This window comes from Trifolium pratense, linkage group LG4 (genome assembly GCF_020283565.1).
Source record: "Trifolium pratense cultivar HEN17-A07 linkage group LG4, ARS_RC_1.1, whole genome shotgun sequence".
NCBI classification, from domain to species: domain Eukaryota; kingdom Viridiplantae; phylum Streptophyta; class Magnoliopsida; order Fabales; family Fabaceae; genus Trifolium; species Trifolium pratense.
In genome coordinates, this window is record NC_060062.1 from 42,011,542 (window position 1) to 42,032,620 (window position 21,079).

General features: G+C 36.8%; 1 protein-coding gene across 1 annotated transcript; it reads left to right on the plus strand.

Annotated features, from left to right (window-relative positions):
• Positions 1 to 155: 155 nt before the first annotated feature.
• Positions 156 to 7,764, plus strand: LOC123881916 (probable sucrose-phosphate synthase). Its single transcript, XM_045930675.1, has 13 exons — positions 156 to 626; positions 713 to 802; positions 910 to 1,154; positions 1,352 to 1,415; positions 1,586 to 2,284; positions 2,830 to 2,946; positions 3,105 to 3,236; positions 3,360 to 3,536; positions 4,820 to 4,873; positions 4,958 to 5,020; positions 5,108 to 6,067; positions 6,216 to 6,343; positions 6,591 to 7,764. Exons 1-13 carry the CDS (start codon positions 447 to 449, stop codon positions 6,868 to 6,870), a joined length of 3,189 nt encoding a protein of 1,062 aa, XP_045786631.1. The 5' UTR covers positions 156 to 446; the 3' UTR covers positions 6,871 to 7,764.
• The last annotated feature ends 13,315 nt before the right edge of the window (positions 7,765 to 21,079 follow it).

A 21,079-nucleotide genomic window follows, 5' to 3' on the forward strand; every position in this document is an offset into this window, starting at 1 on the left:
GAATCAGAAATCGAGTTTCAACCATGTTTGCCAGATCTCTAATGAATAGTTTTTTATTTTTTTAACTTTAACAATTATTCCTCACCACATCAAAACAATCCTGGTTGACAGGCGTCAAGAGCTGCTCAAATCCCTAGTCCAATCACATGTCATATGATCAAACCCAAAATCATTTTTTTATTAATTAATAAAATAAAAATAAAAATGAAGATGTATTTAACCGCTTAAAGGCACGACGCTCTCGCAAGCACACTTCTCTGTCACTCCATAGTCCATTTCCAGACTTCTCTTTTCTCGGAACAACGAATATTCTCTATTTTTTCATTTCTTTTTTTTATTTTATTTAAATTCTTCTTTCTTTTCACTCCTTCTTCTTCGTGCGTCTTTAAAAAGCGTAACAACAAGAATTGCGTAGAACTAGTCAGTTACAGTCACAACAAAAAAAAATGGCTGGAAATGATTGGTTAAATAGTTACCTTGAAGCTATTCTTGACGTTGGTCCTGGTCTCGATGATGCTAAGTCTTCTCTTCTTCTCAGAGAACGTGGTAGGTTCAGTCCTACTCGTTACTTTGTTGAAGAAGTTATTGGTTTTGATGAAACCGATCTCTATCGTTCATGGGTTCGGGTATGTATGTTTATAGTTGAATTCAATTGAACTCTCTCTAATTCCATTTCGATTTATCTGATTTTGTTACTTTGATTTGTTATTAGGCTTCTTCCTCACGAAGTCCTCAAGAGAGAAACACTAGATTGGAAAATATGTGTTGGAGAATTTGGAACCTCGCTCGTCAGAAGAAGCAGGTTCATTCATTTCTTTGATTTTGTTGTTGTTATTGTTGATTATGATTATGATGATTATGATGATGTGATTATGATTATGATTATGTGATTGTGATGGATTTGGTTAGCTTGAGAGTGAAGCGGTGCAGAGAGTGACGAAAAGGAGGCTGGAACGTGAAAGAGGGAGAAGAGAAGCTACTGCTGATATGTCTGAGGATTTATCTGAAGGTGAAAGAGGAGATCCGGTGAGTGATGTTTCTGCTCACGGTGGTGATTCTGTTAAATCTAGATTGCCCAGAATTAGTTCTGCTGATGCTATGGAAACTTGGGCTAATAGTCATAAAGGCAAGAAGCTCTACATTGTTCTTATAAGGTATTGTTATTTTGTCTTACTATCATTTTTGGATTTCTGTTTCATTTAGTTTTTTATGTAATTGAATTTAAAGTTGGATTGGATTGAGCTATGTTGCTGATGATGATGATCAATGTTATGTTATTATTATAATTTAATTTGACCCACTTATGTTTAGTTTGTTTTGTTAATTTTGAATTTACCGCGTTTACTTGCAGCATTCACGGCCTCATACGTGGAGAGAATATGGAGCTGGGGCGTGATTCTGATACGGGTGGTCAGGTAATGCTTCTGTTTATCTTTTATTTCTTTTCCCGCGTTTTAACAATCGGTTAATTTTTTCGTTTCTGATTGCGTGGTTATTATACACTGGCTGTATTGTCTTAAATTTGCTAATATCTAGTTGATTGTGTGGAGTAATTGAGTTGTTCGTTGTTTTTTTTGCTGAGTAGGTTAAGTATGTTGTGGAGCTTGCACGGGCCCTGGGATCAATGCCGGGAGTTTATCGGGTTGATTTACTGACTAGGCAAGTCTCGTCGCCGGATGTAGATTACAGTTATGGGGAACCAACAGAAATGTTGTCTCCTAGAAACACGGATGAATTCGGAGATGACATGGGAGAGAGCAGCGGCGCTTACATCATTCGTATTCCCTTTGGTCCGAGAAATAAATATATTCCAAAAGAAGAACTCTGGCCTTACATTCCGGAATTTGTTGATGGAGCGATTGGCCACATTATACAGATGTCTAAGGCTCTTGGGGAGCAAATTGGCAGTGGGCATGCTGTCTGGCCGGTTGCCATTCACGGGCATTATGCAGATGCAGGTGACTCTGCAGCTCTTCTCTCCGGTGCATTAAATGTACCAATGCTTTTTACTGGCCACTCACTTGGTCGAGATAAGTTGGAACAACTTTTAAAGCAAGGCCGATTATCAAGGGATGAAATAAACACAACTTACAAGATCGTGCGTAGGATAGAAGCTGAAGAATTAGCCCTTGATGGTTCTGAAATAGTTATAACAAGCACTAGACAGGAAATAGAAGAGCAGTGGCGCTTGTATGACGGTTTTGATCCAGTATTGGAGCGTAAAATACGAGCAAGGATCAGGCGTAATGTGAGCTGTTATGGTAGATACATGCCTCGTGTGGCGGTAAGTACTGGACCACAATTGAACTTTCTAGCAACTCCTTAATCACCTTTCTTGTTGATCATATTAAGCAGTCTTGATTTTTAAATAAAGTAATTTTCCGCTAGCTAGAGTTAAAATATCATTTTGATATTCACATACATTTGCAATTTGCATTGAGAGATAGTGTGTTCATCTTTCTCCCATGGTGACTATTCCGAGTCTCTTTTTAACCCGACACTTGGAGCAAAATGTCTTGCTGCTTACTTTTTACTTGATAGGATTATCCATGAGCAAATTACCAATTTTTCACTTTTTATTGTCATTTTATTTTTAATTTTAAATTGGGATGAGAACAAATTTTTTAGTCATTTTACTTTGTGTGTATGAAAACAAATTTGATCACGGATAATATGTTACTTTTTTATAATAATGCATTGACATACCTCATAGTTTGCATCATATATATTGATAACAGCAGTTATTGTCGAGTCCTTTATTGTTTTAGTAATACTTGGTTGCAAGTCATGTGAAATCAGATCTTAGCATAATGTCAACACATCTTGCAGGTAATTCCACCGGGTATGGAATTCCATGATATTGTTCCACTAGATGGTGATATAGAAACTGAACCAGAAGGGCTTTTAGATCATCCTGCCCCCCAAGATCCACCTATTTGGTCTGAGGTTTGGAATCTGCTTTCTGCATTTCTTTTAATGTTTCTTGGTTAATTAGCCAATTCGACACTTTTATTACAATTTATTAGATGCGACCTGACTAGCAAGTTCTGCTTGTAAATCCAATGCAAAAAGGAATTAATGCCAATTTAAACTGTGATTACCAGATAATGCGGTTCTTTACCAACCCTCGCAAGCCTGTGATACTCGCTCTTGCCAGACCGGATCCTAAAAAGAATATCACAACTTTGGTGAAAGCTTTTGGAGAATGCCGTCCTCTTAGAGAACTTGCTAACCTCGTATGTAACTGTGAATGATCATTCTGCATTTCTTTAGTATCACTGTTCTTGGTTTTCAGGTGCTGACTTGCATTTCTTGAGTGATAGCATGTCCAGTAACCCATGTGTGGTATTTGATTTCAGACATTAATTATGGGTAACCGAGATGGAATTGATGAAATGTCAAGCACAAGTTCTTCTGTTCTTCTCTCAGTACTCAAGCTGATTGATAAGTATGATCTGTACGGGCAAGTGGCATATCCTAAACACCACAAACAATCTGATGTTCCTGAAATATATCGTCTAGCAGCAAAGACAAAGGTAACTTTACCAATTTAATTGGACTAGAAAATTGATATAACTGTCTACTTTTACTGTTTTAGCAAACTCGTTGTTGCTTGTTTTTCTCTGGTTGAGAGAGAGTTTATCTATATATTATATAGTAGGGTGATTTTTGTAGTAGATCTCGAGTTCTAGAACAAGTATAATTTTTTATTGTGATATTTGTTGTCATTTGAACAATTTAGTTCTTTAATGTTACATTATAATGAAAAAATATTGACGTTCTTGTACCTTAGTTTTTTTTTTTTTTTTTTTTAAAAATGTCGTATCCTTACCAGTTCCCGTATCTGGTACCAGAATCATACCGTACATATGCATCCTACTTGAAACCCGTTCCCGGCTCCCCGCCGTGTCTCTTTCTTTCCTCTTCAGTTCATATCAGATAGTCACCATGTCTTGTGTGAATACTGAATACATTTCTCATGATATATAATCGTCTTGTATGAATACATCCTCTTACATTTATTTACTTTGATAAAACAATCTGGTGTGAATACTCTCCACCTGTGGGAGTAGGACCCAAGGCCAGGGGTGTAAATTATTTAAAAAATTATTATTATACATATATAAAGATAAATATATAATTTTTTTATATGGTAAAGATATACATATAATAATTTTTTATATATATGTAAAAAAAAAAAAAACACATACCATACGGCATACAATTGTCTTTGCAAATTTAAATTTTGAAACTTGGACTAGTCATCAATATTCTCTCTCTCTCTCTCTCTCTCTCTCTCTCTCTCTCTCTCTCTCTCTCTCTCTCTCTCTCTCTCACACACACACACACACACACACACACACACACACACACACACACACTCTCATAACATGTTGAACTACTCTAGATCAATGGCCAAGCATATCCTCCAACCTCCCAAAACTATTCGATCCACATTAGTGTCATTTTGGGGAATATTTGAATTCCTATTCAAATACAAATCATGCACCATGCATGTGTATTCCTTCTGCAGAGATGCAACTTTGAATTTACAGTTGCTGACATTAAACAGTGTTTGCTTAGAGAAGAGTGTGCTGGTGCAGTAGGATAATTTTAGAGTGGTCAAACTAAAATAAAAAAGAAAGAATATTTGGTGCAAGTTTTTAAAGACCAGAGGGCGCAGGTGCTCACCCTTGGAGTGAACGTGGGTTTGCCGCTGTTTGTGGGAGTCAATCTAAATTATTTTTGTGTTTAATTCTCTTACCCATGCAAGCTATGTTGTCATTTTACATTTCATTCCGATCCGATATCTGTGCAGGGTGTCTTCGTTAATCCTGCTTTCATTGAGCCGTTTGGTCTTACCTTAATTGAGGTGATCTTCTAAATCTTGAATTAATTATTAGTAGTTGATTTCTTTTTGGAGTTGTAAACACTAACTTATGTCTTTGTTGAACAGGCAGCTGCTTATGGTTTGCCAATGGTTGCTACTAAAAATGGAGGTCCTGTTGATATTCATCGGGTATGCTTACTGATCAGTGATTTTGTTATGTATTGATTTGTAGAGGCTCCCAGGGAAACTTGCATGATTAATTGGTTATCGGTACAGGTACTTGACAATGGTCTGCTTGTAGACCCCCATGATCAGAAGTCTATTGCAGATGCTCTTTTGAAGCTTGTAAGCAACAAGCAACTGTGGGCAAAATGTAGACAGAATGGGTTGAAGAATATTCATTTATTTTCATGGCCTGAGCATTGTAAGACTTACCTGTCTAAAATAGCCACTTGCAAGCCAAGGCATCCTCAATGGCAACGAAGTGAGGATGGAGGCGAAAGTTCAGAATCAGAAGAATCACCTGGTGATTCATTGAGAGATATACATGACTTATCTCTGAACCTGAAGTTTTCATTGGATGGAGAGAAGAATGGGGATGGTGGAAATGATAATTCTTTCGATCCCAATGGAAATCCCGATGGAAATGCAACCGATAGAAGTGCAAAATTAGAAAATGCTGTTTTGTCATGGTCAAAGGGCATTTCCAAGGACTTACGCAGGGGTGGGTCTGCTGAAAAATCAGGTCAAAATTCAAATGTTGGTAAATTTCCGCCATTGAGGAGTAGAAATCGACTATTTGTTATTGCGGTGGATTGTGATACCACTTCAGGTCTTCTTGAAATGATTAAAGTAATCTTTGACGCTGCTGGAGAGGAGAGGACTGAAGGGTCTGTAGGGTTCATATTGTCAACCTCAATGACAATATCTGAGATACAGTCATTTCTGAGCTCAAGTGGCTTGAGTCCCAATGATTTTGATGCTTATATTTGCAACAGTGGCAGTGATCTCTACTATCCATCCCTCAATCCTGAAGATCGCCTGTTTGTGGGTGACTTGTATTTCCACTCTCACATTGAATACCGTTGGGGTGGAGAAGGGCTGAGAAAGACTTTAGTACGCTGGGCAGGCTCGACAACTGATAAGAAGGGTCAGAGCAACGAGCAAATTGTGAGTCCTGCTGAACAGCTTTCTACCGACTACTGTTATGCTTTCAAAGTGCGAAAGGCAGGATTGGTAAGTTTTCTTTCCAGTGTTCATGACTCGGTATAAATAAATTATTTTTAGTCATTAAGATTAGAAGTGAAATTTTTTGTGATGTTTATTTTTATCTTAGATTCACTTTAGAGTTTTATTGTTTTGTTGTCCAATATTATTATTACAGGCTCCCCCTCTGAAGGAGCTTCGTAAGTTAATGAGGATCCAAGCTCTTCGTTGCCATCCTATATATTGTCAGAATGGAACAAGACTAAATGTAATTCCAGTACTGGCATCTCGTTCCCAGGCCCTCAGGTATTGTTGAACCACCATTCCAAAATTTCTGTTATGCCAAAAGTTGGAAACTTGCATATATTGACATCTCCGTCACTCTTTTCCTTGGGGTGAGGAGATACGTGGCCATTTGCTACACATTTTTCTGACATTCTAGGACGAGTTTATGCTCTTGCAAACAACTCTTTCTTACCTCTAGAATGATTTCCTCTATTTGTTTGCTCAAATTTACTGTGACATTTGATGACTTTATGTGCTTTTCCTTCAGATACCTATATGTTCGATGGGGTTTTGAACTGTCAAAGATGGTGGTGTTTGTTGGAGAATGTGGTGACACCGATTACGAAGGACTGGTTGGCGGCCTACACAAAAGTGTTATATTGAAGGGAGTTGGAAGCAGGGCAATCAGTCAACTCCATAATAACAGAAACTATCCTCTCTCAGATGTCATGCCATTGGACAGCCCTAACATCATTGAGGCAGCTGAGGGAAGTAGCAGTGCTGACATCCAGGCTTTGTTGGAAAAAGAAGGATATCTCAAGGGATGAAAGTTGTCTTGTGTTCAGTTATGCCTCTGCCTGTCTTCTGTGAAGCACCGAAACCTGCTTTTGAGTGAACTGATAATCTTGACATTTATCAACATTGTTCATAAAGCTATCTTCCTCCCCCTCTGGTTACTTCTATATAATAATTATTCTCTTCATCACAACCTTTGCCCCTTGAAGCATATATCCTCTTATCTGCCTGGTTTTATATCTACATACTACAGTTTTAATAAAAGGCCAATTCTCATTTAATTTATGTCTGCATGCCTTGTTTCTTTTTGACGATATTATTTTCGGCCTTTACCCTATTCCTAATGATCATTGGAAGCCAAACTTTCCTCTCGTACTCGACATACTCTTCTTTTCCTTTTTTCCGTTTTCAGTTATGCTATGGTAGTAGTGTACACAAATCATCTATGACTATGAATAAAGATCATGATGAAAATCAACAATGAGAACAAAAGATTCCAGAACCAAAGAGACTTGGTTCATGTAAATAATGATCAGAGTACTATAGCTTTATGAATCATAAAGAAACCATAGTACTTGCACAAGGTATTTTGATAAGAGTGCTTGGACAAGGTATTTTGCCTTGTTATGCATATTTTTATTTTCGTTTGATATCAGAATCTAATTTGACATGATTTTCACATTCATTGTTGCCATTCTCATTGGAATACAATTGTATGTTCTCAGTTACTCGTTTTGAGTTTTCTGATTTTTGATTTGATAGCACAACTATAAGTTTGAATGTTTGATCTATGATTAAGATTATTTGTCTTACACTTTGTGCATTGTGAGTATGAGAAAATTACAGTGTGCTTTTCAAAATTACGGAGAAGCTTCAATAAAATTACTTGTCACATTGATTTTATCAACCTAATAGACACTTTATTGTTTATTGACAATAAAAATATGGTGGTCCCAATATTTGGTGACATTAATGGTGCTATTACTCCTAGTAATATTAATGGTGGTGTGAGCAACTTAGTAATTCGTTATCTACTTATCTCAGTGGCAAAGTAAGCCACCTGTCTGCCTAATTATTCATCATCATACTTATTATTTTGACTCAAATAATTTATTATTCATTAATTTGACACAAAATCTTATTACTACTACTACCATTCAATTTCAATTAATTTCACAACACGCACCCGTCGAGCAGCTCAGCATCCAGCTAATATCCGCCAACTAACGTCAATCTACTTCCTATAATAAATTGCTCCCTCTCGGATCGTCATTATTAGAAGAATGTTAACGGAATAATTCTTAGATTTTTTTTTTTTTTTGACTTACATACTATTCCTTCAGATCCTTATTATAAGAAAAAATTTACTTTTTAGATTTATAAAATGTTGAATGTATCTGATCCATATTATTGACTAGATATATCCAACATTCTATGAATCTAAAAAATAAACTTTTTCTTATAATAAGGACCGGAGGGAGTAATCACAAAAATTTGGTTACAGTTTTTAATTACACATAAAAAAATAAATTAAATTCATTACAAAATAATTATATGATGGTCATGTAAGCTTAGCTCAGTTGATAGAACATTGCATTATATATACAGAGAGTCAGGATTCGAACTCCGATCATCCTACTTATCCACGTTAAAAGTGAAATTTATATGTTGGTAAGAGACATGTTAACATAAGTCAGTAATGATCACAAAATTAGCAAATATTTATTATATAAGCTAATATTTATACTTTTGAAAAACTAAATTCACACTTGACAAAATATAATTTTCACTTTTTGTGCCTATAAGACATATTTGTATCTTTAAGACATATGTTAATATTTCTTTTGAAAATATTACTCTGTCCATTTAATTTTAAGTGTCATTTTTGTTGGAACAAAATTGATTTAAAAATGTTTGCCCCTAAATCTATAAAGGTTTTGATGATAACAAAGTATTAATTAACAAATTGGAAGGACTAAAAATTTATTTTAAGTGCGCAGATATAAGCATCATTTAAGTCCTGAGTGGAGTTCAGAGGATGTGAATTCAGAAGTTCACAAGCGCTCAGAAGATGTTGGACTTCAGAAGTTACAACCTTCAGAGGATGAAGTCTTCAGAACTTTATGTCTGTCTACAAACTTCATCTACCTCTGAAGATCTCTTTGTAAGCTGTAAAGATTCTCTTTTCCAGTCAACTCTTCTACCAATGAAGAAAAGGACCTTTCAAGCCTGATCAGTTCAGCTACCTCTGTTTTGTCTGTCCTGTCTTGAGAACGTGGGTCTTCAGTTTTGTTAGCTGAATAAGGAAAGTCCACTCTGCAGTAGTCAAAGTACCTGAAACTCTTTCTTAGTTTTGGATACAACCAACTGCATCAAGACAGACTGCTTGAAGACAAAAGGTTATCAACTCCAACGGTTCCTTTTGCAACGACTCTTTTCTAGTGGTATATATACTAGAAGGATCAGCTGCAACTTATAGATAATTTTATCAAGATTTGAACGTGCGCTGAACAAACTCTGAACTCTGTGATATACAAGCTCTGAACCTCTGTCAAGTGTTTTTGCACTTTAGCCAAATACTCTGTACCACTTTGTATTTGCTCACTTTAGGTTCATCTAAGAGCATTTGTATATTTTTATATACTTTATTATTTACTTGAGGAAACTTAAGCTTGTGTGCTTAAGTGTGAAACTTAAGCTTGTGTGCTTAAGTGTGAAACTTAAGCTTGTGTGCTTGAGTGTGAAGTCTTAAGCTTGTGTGCTTGAGCATAGTTGAGAAGTCTCTTGCTTGTGTGCTTGAGCAGGTGTAATCTTGTGTGATTATAGTGAACTCCCTTGGAAGTGCAAGGGGACTGGACTACTCTCGTTTTGTGAGAGGAACCAGTATAAATTGTTTGTGTGATCTCTCTCTCCCTTTATCTTGTTATTTATTGTGTTACTTTTCCGCTGCTAACGTAGTTGAGTTAAGAACTTGAAAAAGTTTTAACTTAGCTAAAACACAATTCAACCCCCCCTTCTTGTGTTTTCACACCTTCAATTGGCATCAGAGCACCTGGTCTGTTACTTTCACTTAACAGTGAGACAGTAAAGATCTTGTGAGAACACTATGTCTGGAGGAGATGATAGTAGCACTAGAACTGGTGAGGCCAGTGGTGCTGGTGGTGGTCCTAGAAATGCTTTTGGTTTTGACTACTTAAGTAATGAATCACATGAACATAGTGGCAACAGAAAAGCTCCTATATTCAATGGTGATGCTTCATTATTTGAATGGTGGAAAGAGAGACTGTATAGCAATATTACTGCTATTGATCATGAGTTGTGGGATTTGGTTGAGTTGGGAGTAACTTTTGAAAACTTAAATGAACATGGAAGGTTGTCCATTGAGCATAGAAAGTTACTCACACCAGCTAACCTAAAAACCTACACTAAGCATCATAGAGTAAAGGACATTGTTGTTGGTGCTATTAGACATGAAGATTATGTCAGAATAGAGGACAAGTCTACTGCTAAATCCATCTTTGATTCTATGTGTGCTACCTATGATGGTAATGAAAAGGTTCAAGAGGCTAAAGCTAGTCTTTTGATAAGGCAATATGAACTATTCACTAGGCAACAAGATGAAAACATTGAGACTATGTTTACAAGGTTTCAAATCCTTGTATCTGGTCTTAAAGCTCTTAAGAGAAGTTATTCAACCTATGATCATGTTCAGAAGATTCTGAGAAGTCTTCCTATTGCTTGGAGACCTAAGGTCACTGCAATAGAGGAAGCTCAAAATCTCAAGACTCTGAGTCTTGAAGCTCTGATAAGCAATCTCAGAAGCCATGAGATGGTTCTGGATGCTGACTCAGAAACTAAGAAGAAGTCTAAGTCAGTGGCTTTACAGTCAACTAAGACTACTTCTAAGGCTCTTAAGACTCAGCTTCTTGATATTGAAGAAGAATCTTCTGCTGATGGTCAAGAGGATGAGATGAATGAGGATGAGTTTGCTTTATTCACCAAGTTTCAGCAATGGAACAGATTTAACAAAAGAAACTTCAGAGGAAACAGCTCCAGAAATTTTGTCAGCAAAAAGGATGATCAGAAGAACTGCTTCAACTGTAAGAAGCCAGGACACTTTATTGCTGATTGTCCAGAAATGTCTGCTAAAGACAAAAGCAAACGATACAGCTCAAAGAAGCAACAATTCAAAAGCAAATTGAGAAAGAGTCTGATGGCTACTTTTGAAGAGCTATCATCTGAGGAAGAAGTTGAGGAAGAAGAAGAAGCAAATCTAGCCCTGATGGCTTCAACTGACTCAGATGTAGACTCAGACGATGAATCAGAATCAGATTCAGAAGTAACTGATGAGGTATTTTCTGACTGTTCTAAATCTCAACTTATAACTGCACTTAACAAGGTCATTGAGAAACATCTCAGAGTGTTAAGTAAACAAAAAGTTTTACAAGAAAACCTTAACACTCTGACTGAACAAGCAGAACATTTTCAAGGTCTATATCAAGAAACTCTGAATAGAGTAAATGATCTTGAAAAGGGTTGTGCTGTGTGTCACAAACCTACTGATGAGCAAGAAATGGCTCTTCAACAGTTTGTGCATCTCAACCTTGGTAAGAGCAAAGCTGCTAATCTTGTTTATAATGTCATGAGACATAGAGGAGAGGGAGTTGGCTATGAATATGGTAGAACATATTCAAAGCTAAAGACCTATCCCAAAAAGGTTGGAAAATCTTGGGTTTACTATGTTGTACCTCAGAGTGAGGAAGGAAATAAATTTGGTACTCTGGAAGATGAGGACAATAATCTGAGAGATTTGGGAAATGACAACTCAGAGGAACCAAGTTCCTCAGGATCTGGGAAGAAAAGCTCAGAAGATAAAAGCTATTCAGAACTTGACAGTATTAGTTCAGATGTTCTGAAAGTTTCAAAATCTGAGGCTTCAACTTCTGGAACCAGAGGAATTCTAGTTCATGAGAAAAGTCAACCTAAAGGCTCAGAAGTTTTTAAAAGAAAGTCAAACCTCAAACCTCAGAGGCAACATAGGACTAAGGTTATTTATGATTCTAGAGTCAGTAAATATAACCAGTCAAATCAATGGACTGGTGATAAATACAAACTCTGGGAGCATAAACAATCCAAGTCCTGGAATAATAACAGAACTCAAACTAAGAAACATTTTCAAAAGAGTTATTATTTCAAACCAAAATCTTTCTCTCACACTCAACAACACAGTAAACATTTGTGGACTAACAAGCGTGGACCCAGAAGATGGGTACCAAAAGCTGAAATTATGTATCATTCAGATTTACCAACTAGGAAAGGATATGTCCTACCTAGAGTATGGAAACAAGTCCTATGCAAAGGAAGAAGGGCTTATGTCCTTGACCAATGGCTGACAAGTTCTCAAGTTAACAATCAGAACTTGATAAATGAAGAGGAAGAATATTGGGATGACTTTATCATTAACTGTGATAAAGAGTTCCACCATAGTGATTAAAGTTGTTTCTCATACAGCCTATCACTCAAAGAAGTATCATGAATCATTCATGGTATCTGGATAGTGGGTGTTCAAGGCACATGACTGGTGACAAGCAACTGTTTTCCAAGCTAACCATGAAAGAAGGAGGTTCTGTTGGCTTTGGAGGAAATCAGAAAGGAAAGATAATAGGTACAGGTACAGTAGGTAATTCTTCCCTATCTATTAATGATGTTTGGTTAGTTGATGGACTTAAACATAATCTATTGAGCATAAGTCAATTTTGCGACAATGGTTATATAGTCATTTTTAATAAGGAATCATGTACTGTAACTAAACAATCTGATAATTCCGTTATCTTCAAAGGTCTGAGAAAGAACAATGTTTATAAAATTAATCTTTCTGACTTGAATGAACAAAAAGTGATGTGTCTTTTGACCTTGAGTGAAGAAAAATGGATCTGGCATAAGAGGTTGGGCCATGCTAACTGGAGGTTAATCTCCAAGCTTAGCAAGCTTGACCTTGTCAGAGGTTTACCTAAAATCAAATATCACTCAAACACACTTTGTGGTTCATGTCAAAAAGGAAAGATTACAAAATCATCTTTTAAACCTAAGAACATTGTCTCTACCTCAAGACCATTGGAACTTCTTCACATTGATCTCTTTGGGCCAGTTCAAACTGCCTCTATCAATGGAAAGAAGTATGGATTAGTAATTGTTGATGATTACAGTAGATGGACTTGGGTAAAATTCCTAAGAACAAAAGATGAAGCTTATGATGAGTTTAGCATCTTCTGCAAACAAATTCAAAATGAAAAAGGCTACTCTATTTTAAAAGTTAGAAGTGATCATGGTGGAGAATTTGAAAATGAACCTTTTGAAAACTTTTGTGAAAAATATGGCATTCTGCATGAATTCTCTTCTCCTAGAACTCCTCAACAAAATGGGGTTGTAGAAAGGAAGAATAGAACTCTGCAAGAAATGGCCAGAACCATGATGCATGAAACAAATGTAGCAAAGTTTTTATGGGCAGAAGCTGTAAACACAGCATGTTATGTTCAAAATAGAATCTATATCAGATCTAAGTTGAACAAAACTGCTTATGAATTGTTCAAAGGAAGAAAACCTGATATTTCTTATTTTCATCAGTTTGGATGTACATGTTATATCTTAAACAACAAAGTCCATCTAAAGAAATTTGATGCTAGAGGTTATAAGGGTATCTTTATAGGATACTCTGAACGCTCAAAAGCATACAGACTGTATATTTCTGAAACACATACTGTGGAAGAAACTATGCATGTCAAATTTGATGATAAAGAGCCTGACCAAGTGTCAGAGCTTGTGGAAGGTTTGTCTAGATTTCAGGTATCAGAGGATCAATATTCAGATATTCCAAACTACTCAGAACATCCATTCTCTGAAGTACCTCTGAACACAATAGTTCCTACAGACTCTGAACAACCAAGAACTGAAGCATCTGCTGAACCTGATGTTGATGAGTCTGAAGATGATGAGCCCCCAAGAAATACATTCAAATACAAGTCATCACATCCAGAGGAACTGATCTTAGGCAACAAGGATAGTCCAAGAAAGACAAGATCTCAACTAAGAAATGAGGAATCATTAGTGGGTCTTATCTCAATGATGGAACCTTCAAAGATTGATGAAGCTCTGAAGGATGATGCTTGGATTGTAGCAATGCAAGAAGAGCTGAATCAATTCCAAAGGAATGATGTGTGGACTCTAGTGCCTAAGCCTTCACACAAGAACATTATTGGAACAAAATGGGTATTCAGAAACAAGCTGAATGAACAAGGTGAAGTGGTAAGAAACAAGGCTAGATTGGTTGCACAAGGTTATAGTCAACAAGAGGGGATTGACTATACTGAAACCTTTGCACCAGTTGCTAGACTTGAAGCAATCAGGTTACTTCTATCTTATGCTGTTAATCATGGAATAACCTTGTATCAGATGGATGTTAAAAGTGCCTTCTTAAATGGTTTTATTTCTGAAGAAGTGTATGTTAAGCAACCTCCTGGTTTTGAAGATATCTCAAACCCAGAACATGTTTTCAAACTGAAGAAATCACTGTATGGTCTGAAACAAGCTCCCAGAGCTTGGTATGATAGACTCAGTAATTTCCTTCTTGAAAAGGGTTTTGAGAAAGGAAAGGTTGATTGCACACTCTTTAGAAAAACAACCAAAGAAGACATTTTAATTATTCAAATTTATGTTGATGATATTATTTTTGGTTCAACTAATGCTGCTTTGTGCAAGAATTTTTCTAAGATAATGCAGGATGAATTTGAAATGAGCATGATGGGAGAGTTGAAGTTCTTTCTTGGAATTCAAATCAATCAGAAGAAGGAAGGAACTTATGTTCATCAATCAAAATACACTAAAGAACTTCTGAAGAAATTCAATCTAGATGACTGCAAGATAATGAATACTCCTATGCATCCAACTACCAACATGGGCAAGTCAGATGATGAAGGAAAGGTAGATCAAAAGGTCTACAGAGGTATGATTGGTTCCTTACTCTATCTGACAGCCTCTAGACCAGATATTTTATTCAGTGTTTGCTTATGTGCAAGATTCCAGTCAGATCCCAGAGAATCTCATCTTACTGCTGTAAAGAGAATCTTTAGGTATCTGAAAGGAACAACTAATCTTGGACTTCTCTATAAGAAATCCAATGATTATGTGCTAAATGGATTCTGTGATGCTGACTATGCTGGAGATAAAATTGAAAGAAAATCCACAAGTGGCAATTGTCAATTTGTTGGTGAAAACCTTATCTCCTGGGCTAGTAAGAGACAAACTACTATAGCTTTGTCTACAGCAGAAGCAGAATACATTTCAGCAGCTAAGTGTTGCACACAACTACTCTGGCTAAAATATCAGTTAGAAGATTATCAGGTAAGCAGTAACAATATTCCTTTATATTGTGATAATACTGCAGCCATTCATTTATCTAAAAATCCTATCCTACACTCTAGAGCCAAACATATTGAAATTAAACACCATTTTATCAGAGATTATGTTCAGAGAGGCATTATAGATATTAAGTTTGTTGATACTGAAAATCAATGGGCTGATATTTTTACTAAAGCTTTATCTGTTGAAAGATTTGATTTTATAAAGAAACATCTGAACATGTCTTCAATCTCTGAATGAAAATTTTTTTGGCAATTAAAGTGTAAGAGGTTATGTATATCAGAACTTATGATTCAGAACATCTGAAACACAAGCTCTGAAGTACTTAACTCTGATAGAGAATTTTAAATAACTCAGAGGCTCTGAATTATTTTAGTGGGAAACGTTTAGTATTCACTGCTGAACAGTTGTCCATTAAAATAGCAGTTACCGAGTAAATTTCTGCACGTGGTCTACGTGTGTCAGGTAGTGGGTGGTTAATGATGATTTTTGGTATTCAACTTTCTGTCAATTAGCGTAACTTCCCATATTTGCTATTTTCGTGTTAACTGTACTCATTTAAATAAACTTACACAATACACTTGCACACTATTCACTTTCACAACCTACACTTTCATATTCTCTCTAAACCTCCAACAAATTTTCTTTCTCTCTCGTTAGTCTTTCCAAACCTTACCCTAATCTCCAACAATGGCTGGTACTTCATCTTCTTCGTCAAAAAGGATTCCACCGTTTATTTTCAAGAACCTTCAGATTGTTGGGAACGAGATGGAATTCCCAGAGTCTGAACTCACATTTCTGTCAGAAAAGATAGTTGATTTCGACGGTTTGAAAGCTAATGGTTTCGACGTTAAGCCGTACTTTATCACTCAAGGTTGGGATAAGTACTTCGACATGCTTAACGGTCCTATCTACCCAGATTTGTTGAAGAAATTCTGGATGAAGGCAAAGGTGTTTGATAAGCATGAAGCTAAGAAGGAAGAGCTTGCTGCAATAGAAAGAGATCCTAGTCTGAAAGGTAAAACTAGGAAGGAAATGGGTTTGCTGGATTATACAGGTGTACAGATTAGGTCAAATATCTGTGGGATGAACATGGCACTCTCGCCCATTCATTTCAATGCTCTTCTTGGTCTGCCTAACTCTGGGATAGAGTTAGATGTGTTTGAAAAGGATACAAGATTCAGAGATGATCTTCTGCATCTCATATGCACAGACTTCTCCTTAAAAGGGAAAGTAAAGGGTTTGACTGATGAATGTCGAGTTCTTTTCAAGATCATCATAGCAGCTATCAGTCCAAGGGTTGGTGGGTCTGATACAATCTCCTGGACGCATCGTCATCTGCTGTATTTCCTTCTGACAGGAAAGAAGGTAAATCTGGGAGATTACTTCTTTGAAAGGATTTGTGAAGCCATTTTTGCAAGTAAATCTCAGAGGAAAACTACTATAGTTTATCCTAGGTTGTTGTCAGACCTTCTGCATCAAGGTCATGTTGTTCAGAACCTAAAGAAATTTCACCCAGAGCTTGTGGAGAAGAAGTTCACTCCTGAAATTCTTCATGCTAGTTTCCTTACTAAGATGCGCCTTATTGCATCTAAGCCTGTTGCACCTCCACAAGAGCTATCTGTTAGACCTGAAGATCGTATGTATGTAGAAGGCTACCCAGTTATATCTGAAGCTGATGCTGAGCATGTGATTCAGGACTACTTAGAAGTGCTCAGACAAGAAGGTTTGGTTGTTGATAGAAGTATGGTTCCTCCAGCTCCTGTAAACATGTATAAGCCTAAGAGGAAACCAAAGAGGAAAGCTGATTCTCAGGATGAGCAAGTTAAGCCAGATCTTCTTGCTCAGAAGAAGGTTAAGGTTGAGCAATCTATGGCTGAGCAAAGAACTAAGAGGAAGCATGAAGAAACTTCAAACAAGGCTGCTGAAGGAGCTTCTAAAAAGCCTATTGTTATTGAGGAAGACAGTTCATCTGAAGAATCTGAGTCTGAAGATGAAACTGAGTCTGATGAAGAGACAATTGCTGAGAGACTTCGTAGAAGACCTGCTCCTATTTCTAAAGATAAAGGTAAGTCTTCTAAGTATGTTTTTAATGAAAATGAGATTGGAATAGGTTACACCAAACCTCTCAGAACCATTTTACCAACCTCTGATAATCCAACCTCTGATAACCCCCTATCTGAACTCGAAAAACATCTGAGTCCTGACCCTCTAAATAATCACCCTCCTTCTCATGAAACTCAACACAAATCTAGCTCACCTCCTAAACCTACATCACCTCAACCTCAACCTCAACCTGACATTCCACCATCTGAACCTCAACCAGATATTCCTGTCACTAAACCAACCTCTCCCACAAAACAATCCTCTCCACCTCCTGAACCAACCCCTGAACAAATTGCTCCTGAACCAAACCCTGAATCTAAATCCCCTGAACCATCTCCTGAACATATTCACCCTGAATCAACTTCTGACATTTCATCATCTGAACCAACCCCTGAACCCCATCCTAACCCAAGTGCTGAACATGCTTCTCCTGAGCGTATTCACACTTGTGCTCCCAAGCCCTCAGATGCAGAAGTTGTGGTTATTGACAACCCTGCTCCTGAAATATCTACTCTCTCTACCATTCCCAATCCTTCACCCTCATCATCCAACACCTTTAGTAATCTATCCACTCAATTTCATGAAGACTTGCTTAGATTATCTACAATAAAGGACAGGTTCTTAGTTTGTCCTTCTGATGTGGACCTCGAAGTATCACGCATTAAGGCAAGGATTTGCAATGCTTTGGATGTTGCTGCTGCAAAGGTTAAGGCTGTTATTGGTAAGCGGGATCTGGAAGGTATAAGCTTCATGAGGGATAGTCTGGCTAGGGCTGAGTTGAAAAGGTTAACGCCATTCAATCATGAAGAGCATGAGCGTGCTAAGCTTGTTGCTATAGCTGCTGCTGTAAGGCGTATGTCTGCATTCAAAGATTGCTGGGTTGATTCTACTCTTCTGCAACGTCTTGAGGATCAAAGGATTGAGAATGAACGTCTGGAAGAAGCTGCTGCTAGAGTTGCTGAGTTAGCAAATGAGCTACATAATTCGGTTGCCACAGAAGAGGATGTACTGGATGTGCTTGCTTCTCAGAATCAAGAGGATGTGCTGATGATAGATTATCCAGAGGAAGGTGAACCCTCTGATAAAGGCAAGGCACCTGTGGTTGAAGAACCAGAACATGTGATTGAAGATCAAGCTCCTGTTATGGCGGATCAGTTGCAAATATTTCAAGAAGCCCTGAGGGAACAGCAAGAAGGTTTAGAGCGTCAAAGAGCTGCTCAAGAGACATTGGAAACCAAGGTGGATGGTTTAGTTTCCAATGTGGGATCATTGAATGATAAATTCGACCAACTCTTAGCCTTTCTTAAGAAACCCTAGGATTCTATGCACCTGTTTTTTTTAAGTTTTCTTTCTTTATTATCCTCTGAACAATTTTCTTTTAAGCTATGGTTGATTTTCTTGATTATGTGGTTTGTTATATGTTTTGTTTGCTTTGCTTGTGATTATTTTCCTTGTTAAATTAGAACATAAGAACACAAGATGCTTTCTAAAATCAAAATTTTTTATTAATGATCTGATAATGTTGAGTACATTGGTAAAAAGAAAAAGAAAAAGACAACCTAATCCTAATCAGATGGATAAAACTCAGAAGAAATCTCTGATTTCTCCTCAGCATCCTCTGATGAAATATCAATGGGATCTGGGTTTTGCTCCTGTTCTTCTTCTTCTTGTTCCTCTTCTGGAACATAGCCAGCCAAGAACTCAACATAGTCAGCATCATCTTCATTCTCTTCAGCTTCTGAGTCTGATGAGATGATTATTATCTCAGCATCTTGTGGTTTCTTGTTGTCTTTTTTATCCTTCTCTTCGTCTTCGCGTTTCTCTTCGTTCTTCTTTCTCTTAAACTCTGCGATGCGTAAACTAAATCTTTTCATTATTCCTATTTTCTCTTGCTTCACTTGTTTACTCGTGTTTTTACGTGAAGAAGGCATGTTAACTCGTTCACTTTTTATAAACCTTTGAGCGCGTTGGTTTTCGTTTTTGAAATTAATTCACCTTTGTAACAACCACTCTTTTTCTTTGACTGTCTTGGTTATATAACTTTGTTTTACTTTTTGATAATGACAAAAGGGGGAGTAGTTACGCATTAATTGATAAGTTCCAAAACTGAAACCACGCCTTTTATCTCGCTTTTATCTGTTATGTTAAAAGTTGTTACGTTTAAGTGGTTTTACGTATTTCAAGGTGGAGACTAAGTTAGTTGAAACTAAAATAAATTTCATAAGTAAGGATAAGTTAAGAGTGCAATTTTAACTTAGCCTTATGAGACTTAGGGGGAGAGCTTGCAAACCTCTCACTCTGAAGAAAGATATGAAACTTATTTTATTTCAAAATTATCTTAATCTTATACTAAATTAAAATATCATGGATAAAACATAAAGTTCAGACTTTATGAAGTATCAATCTTAGGGGGAGCTTGCAAACCTCATAAACCTAAGAGAAACATGATAAGTTAATTTAACAACAATTGTCAATTAATACTTATGTTTGTCATCATCAAAAAGGGGGAGATTGTTGGAACAAAATTGATTTAAAAATGTTTGCCCCTAAATCTATAAAGGTTTTGATGATAACAAAGTATTAATTAACAAATTGGAAGGACTAAAAATTTATTTTAAGTGCGCAGATATAAGCATCATTTAAGTCCTGAGTGGAGTTCAGAGGATGTGAATTCAGAAGTTCACAAGCGCTCAGAAGATGTTGGACTTCAGAAGTTACAACCTTCAGAGGATGAAGTCTTCAGAACTTTCTGTCTGTCTACAAACTTCATCTACCTCTGAAGATCTCTTTGTAAGCTGTAAAGATTCTCTTTTCCAGTCAACTCTTCTACCAATGAAGAAAAGGACCTTTCAAGCCTGATCAGTTCAGCTACCTCTGTTTTGTCTGTCCTGTCTTGAGAACGTGGGTCTTCAGTTTTGTTAGCTGAATAAGGAAAGTCCACTCTGCAGTAGTCAAAGTACCTGAAACTCTTTCTTAGTTTTGGATACAACCAACTGCATCAAGACAGACTGCTTGAAGACAAAAGGTTATCAACTCCAACGGTTCCTTTTGCAACGACTCTTTTCTAGTGGTATATATACTAGAAGGATCAGCTGCAACTTATAGATAATTTTATCAAGATTTGAACGTGCGCTGAACAAACTCTGAACTCTGTGATATACAAGCTCTGAACCTCTGTCAAGTGTTTTTGCACTTTAGCCAAATACTCTGTACCACTTTGTATTTGCTCACTTTAGGTTCATCTAAGAGCATTTGTATATTTTTATATACTTTATTATTTACTTGAGGAAACTTAAGCTTGTGTGCTTAAGTGTGAAACTTAAGCTTGTGTGCTTAAGTGTGAAACTTAAGCTTGTGTGCTTGAGTGTGAAGTCTTAAGCTTGTGTGCTTGAGCATAGTTGAGAAGTCTCTTGCTTGTGTGCTTGAGCAGGTGTAATCTTGTGTGATTATAGTGAACTCCCTTGGAAGTGCAAGGGGACTGGACTACTCTCGTTTTGTGAGAGGAACCAGTATAAATTGTTTGTGTGATCTCTCTCTCCCTTTATCTTGTTATTTATTGTGTTACTTTTCCGCTGCTAACGTAGTTGAGTTAAGAACTTGAAAAAGTTTTAACTTAGCTAAAACACAATTCAACCCCCCCTTCTTGTGTTTTCACACCTTCAATTTTTTATCGCTACACATATGTGAACGCACAAATGTTACTACTACTAATTTTTTCTA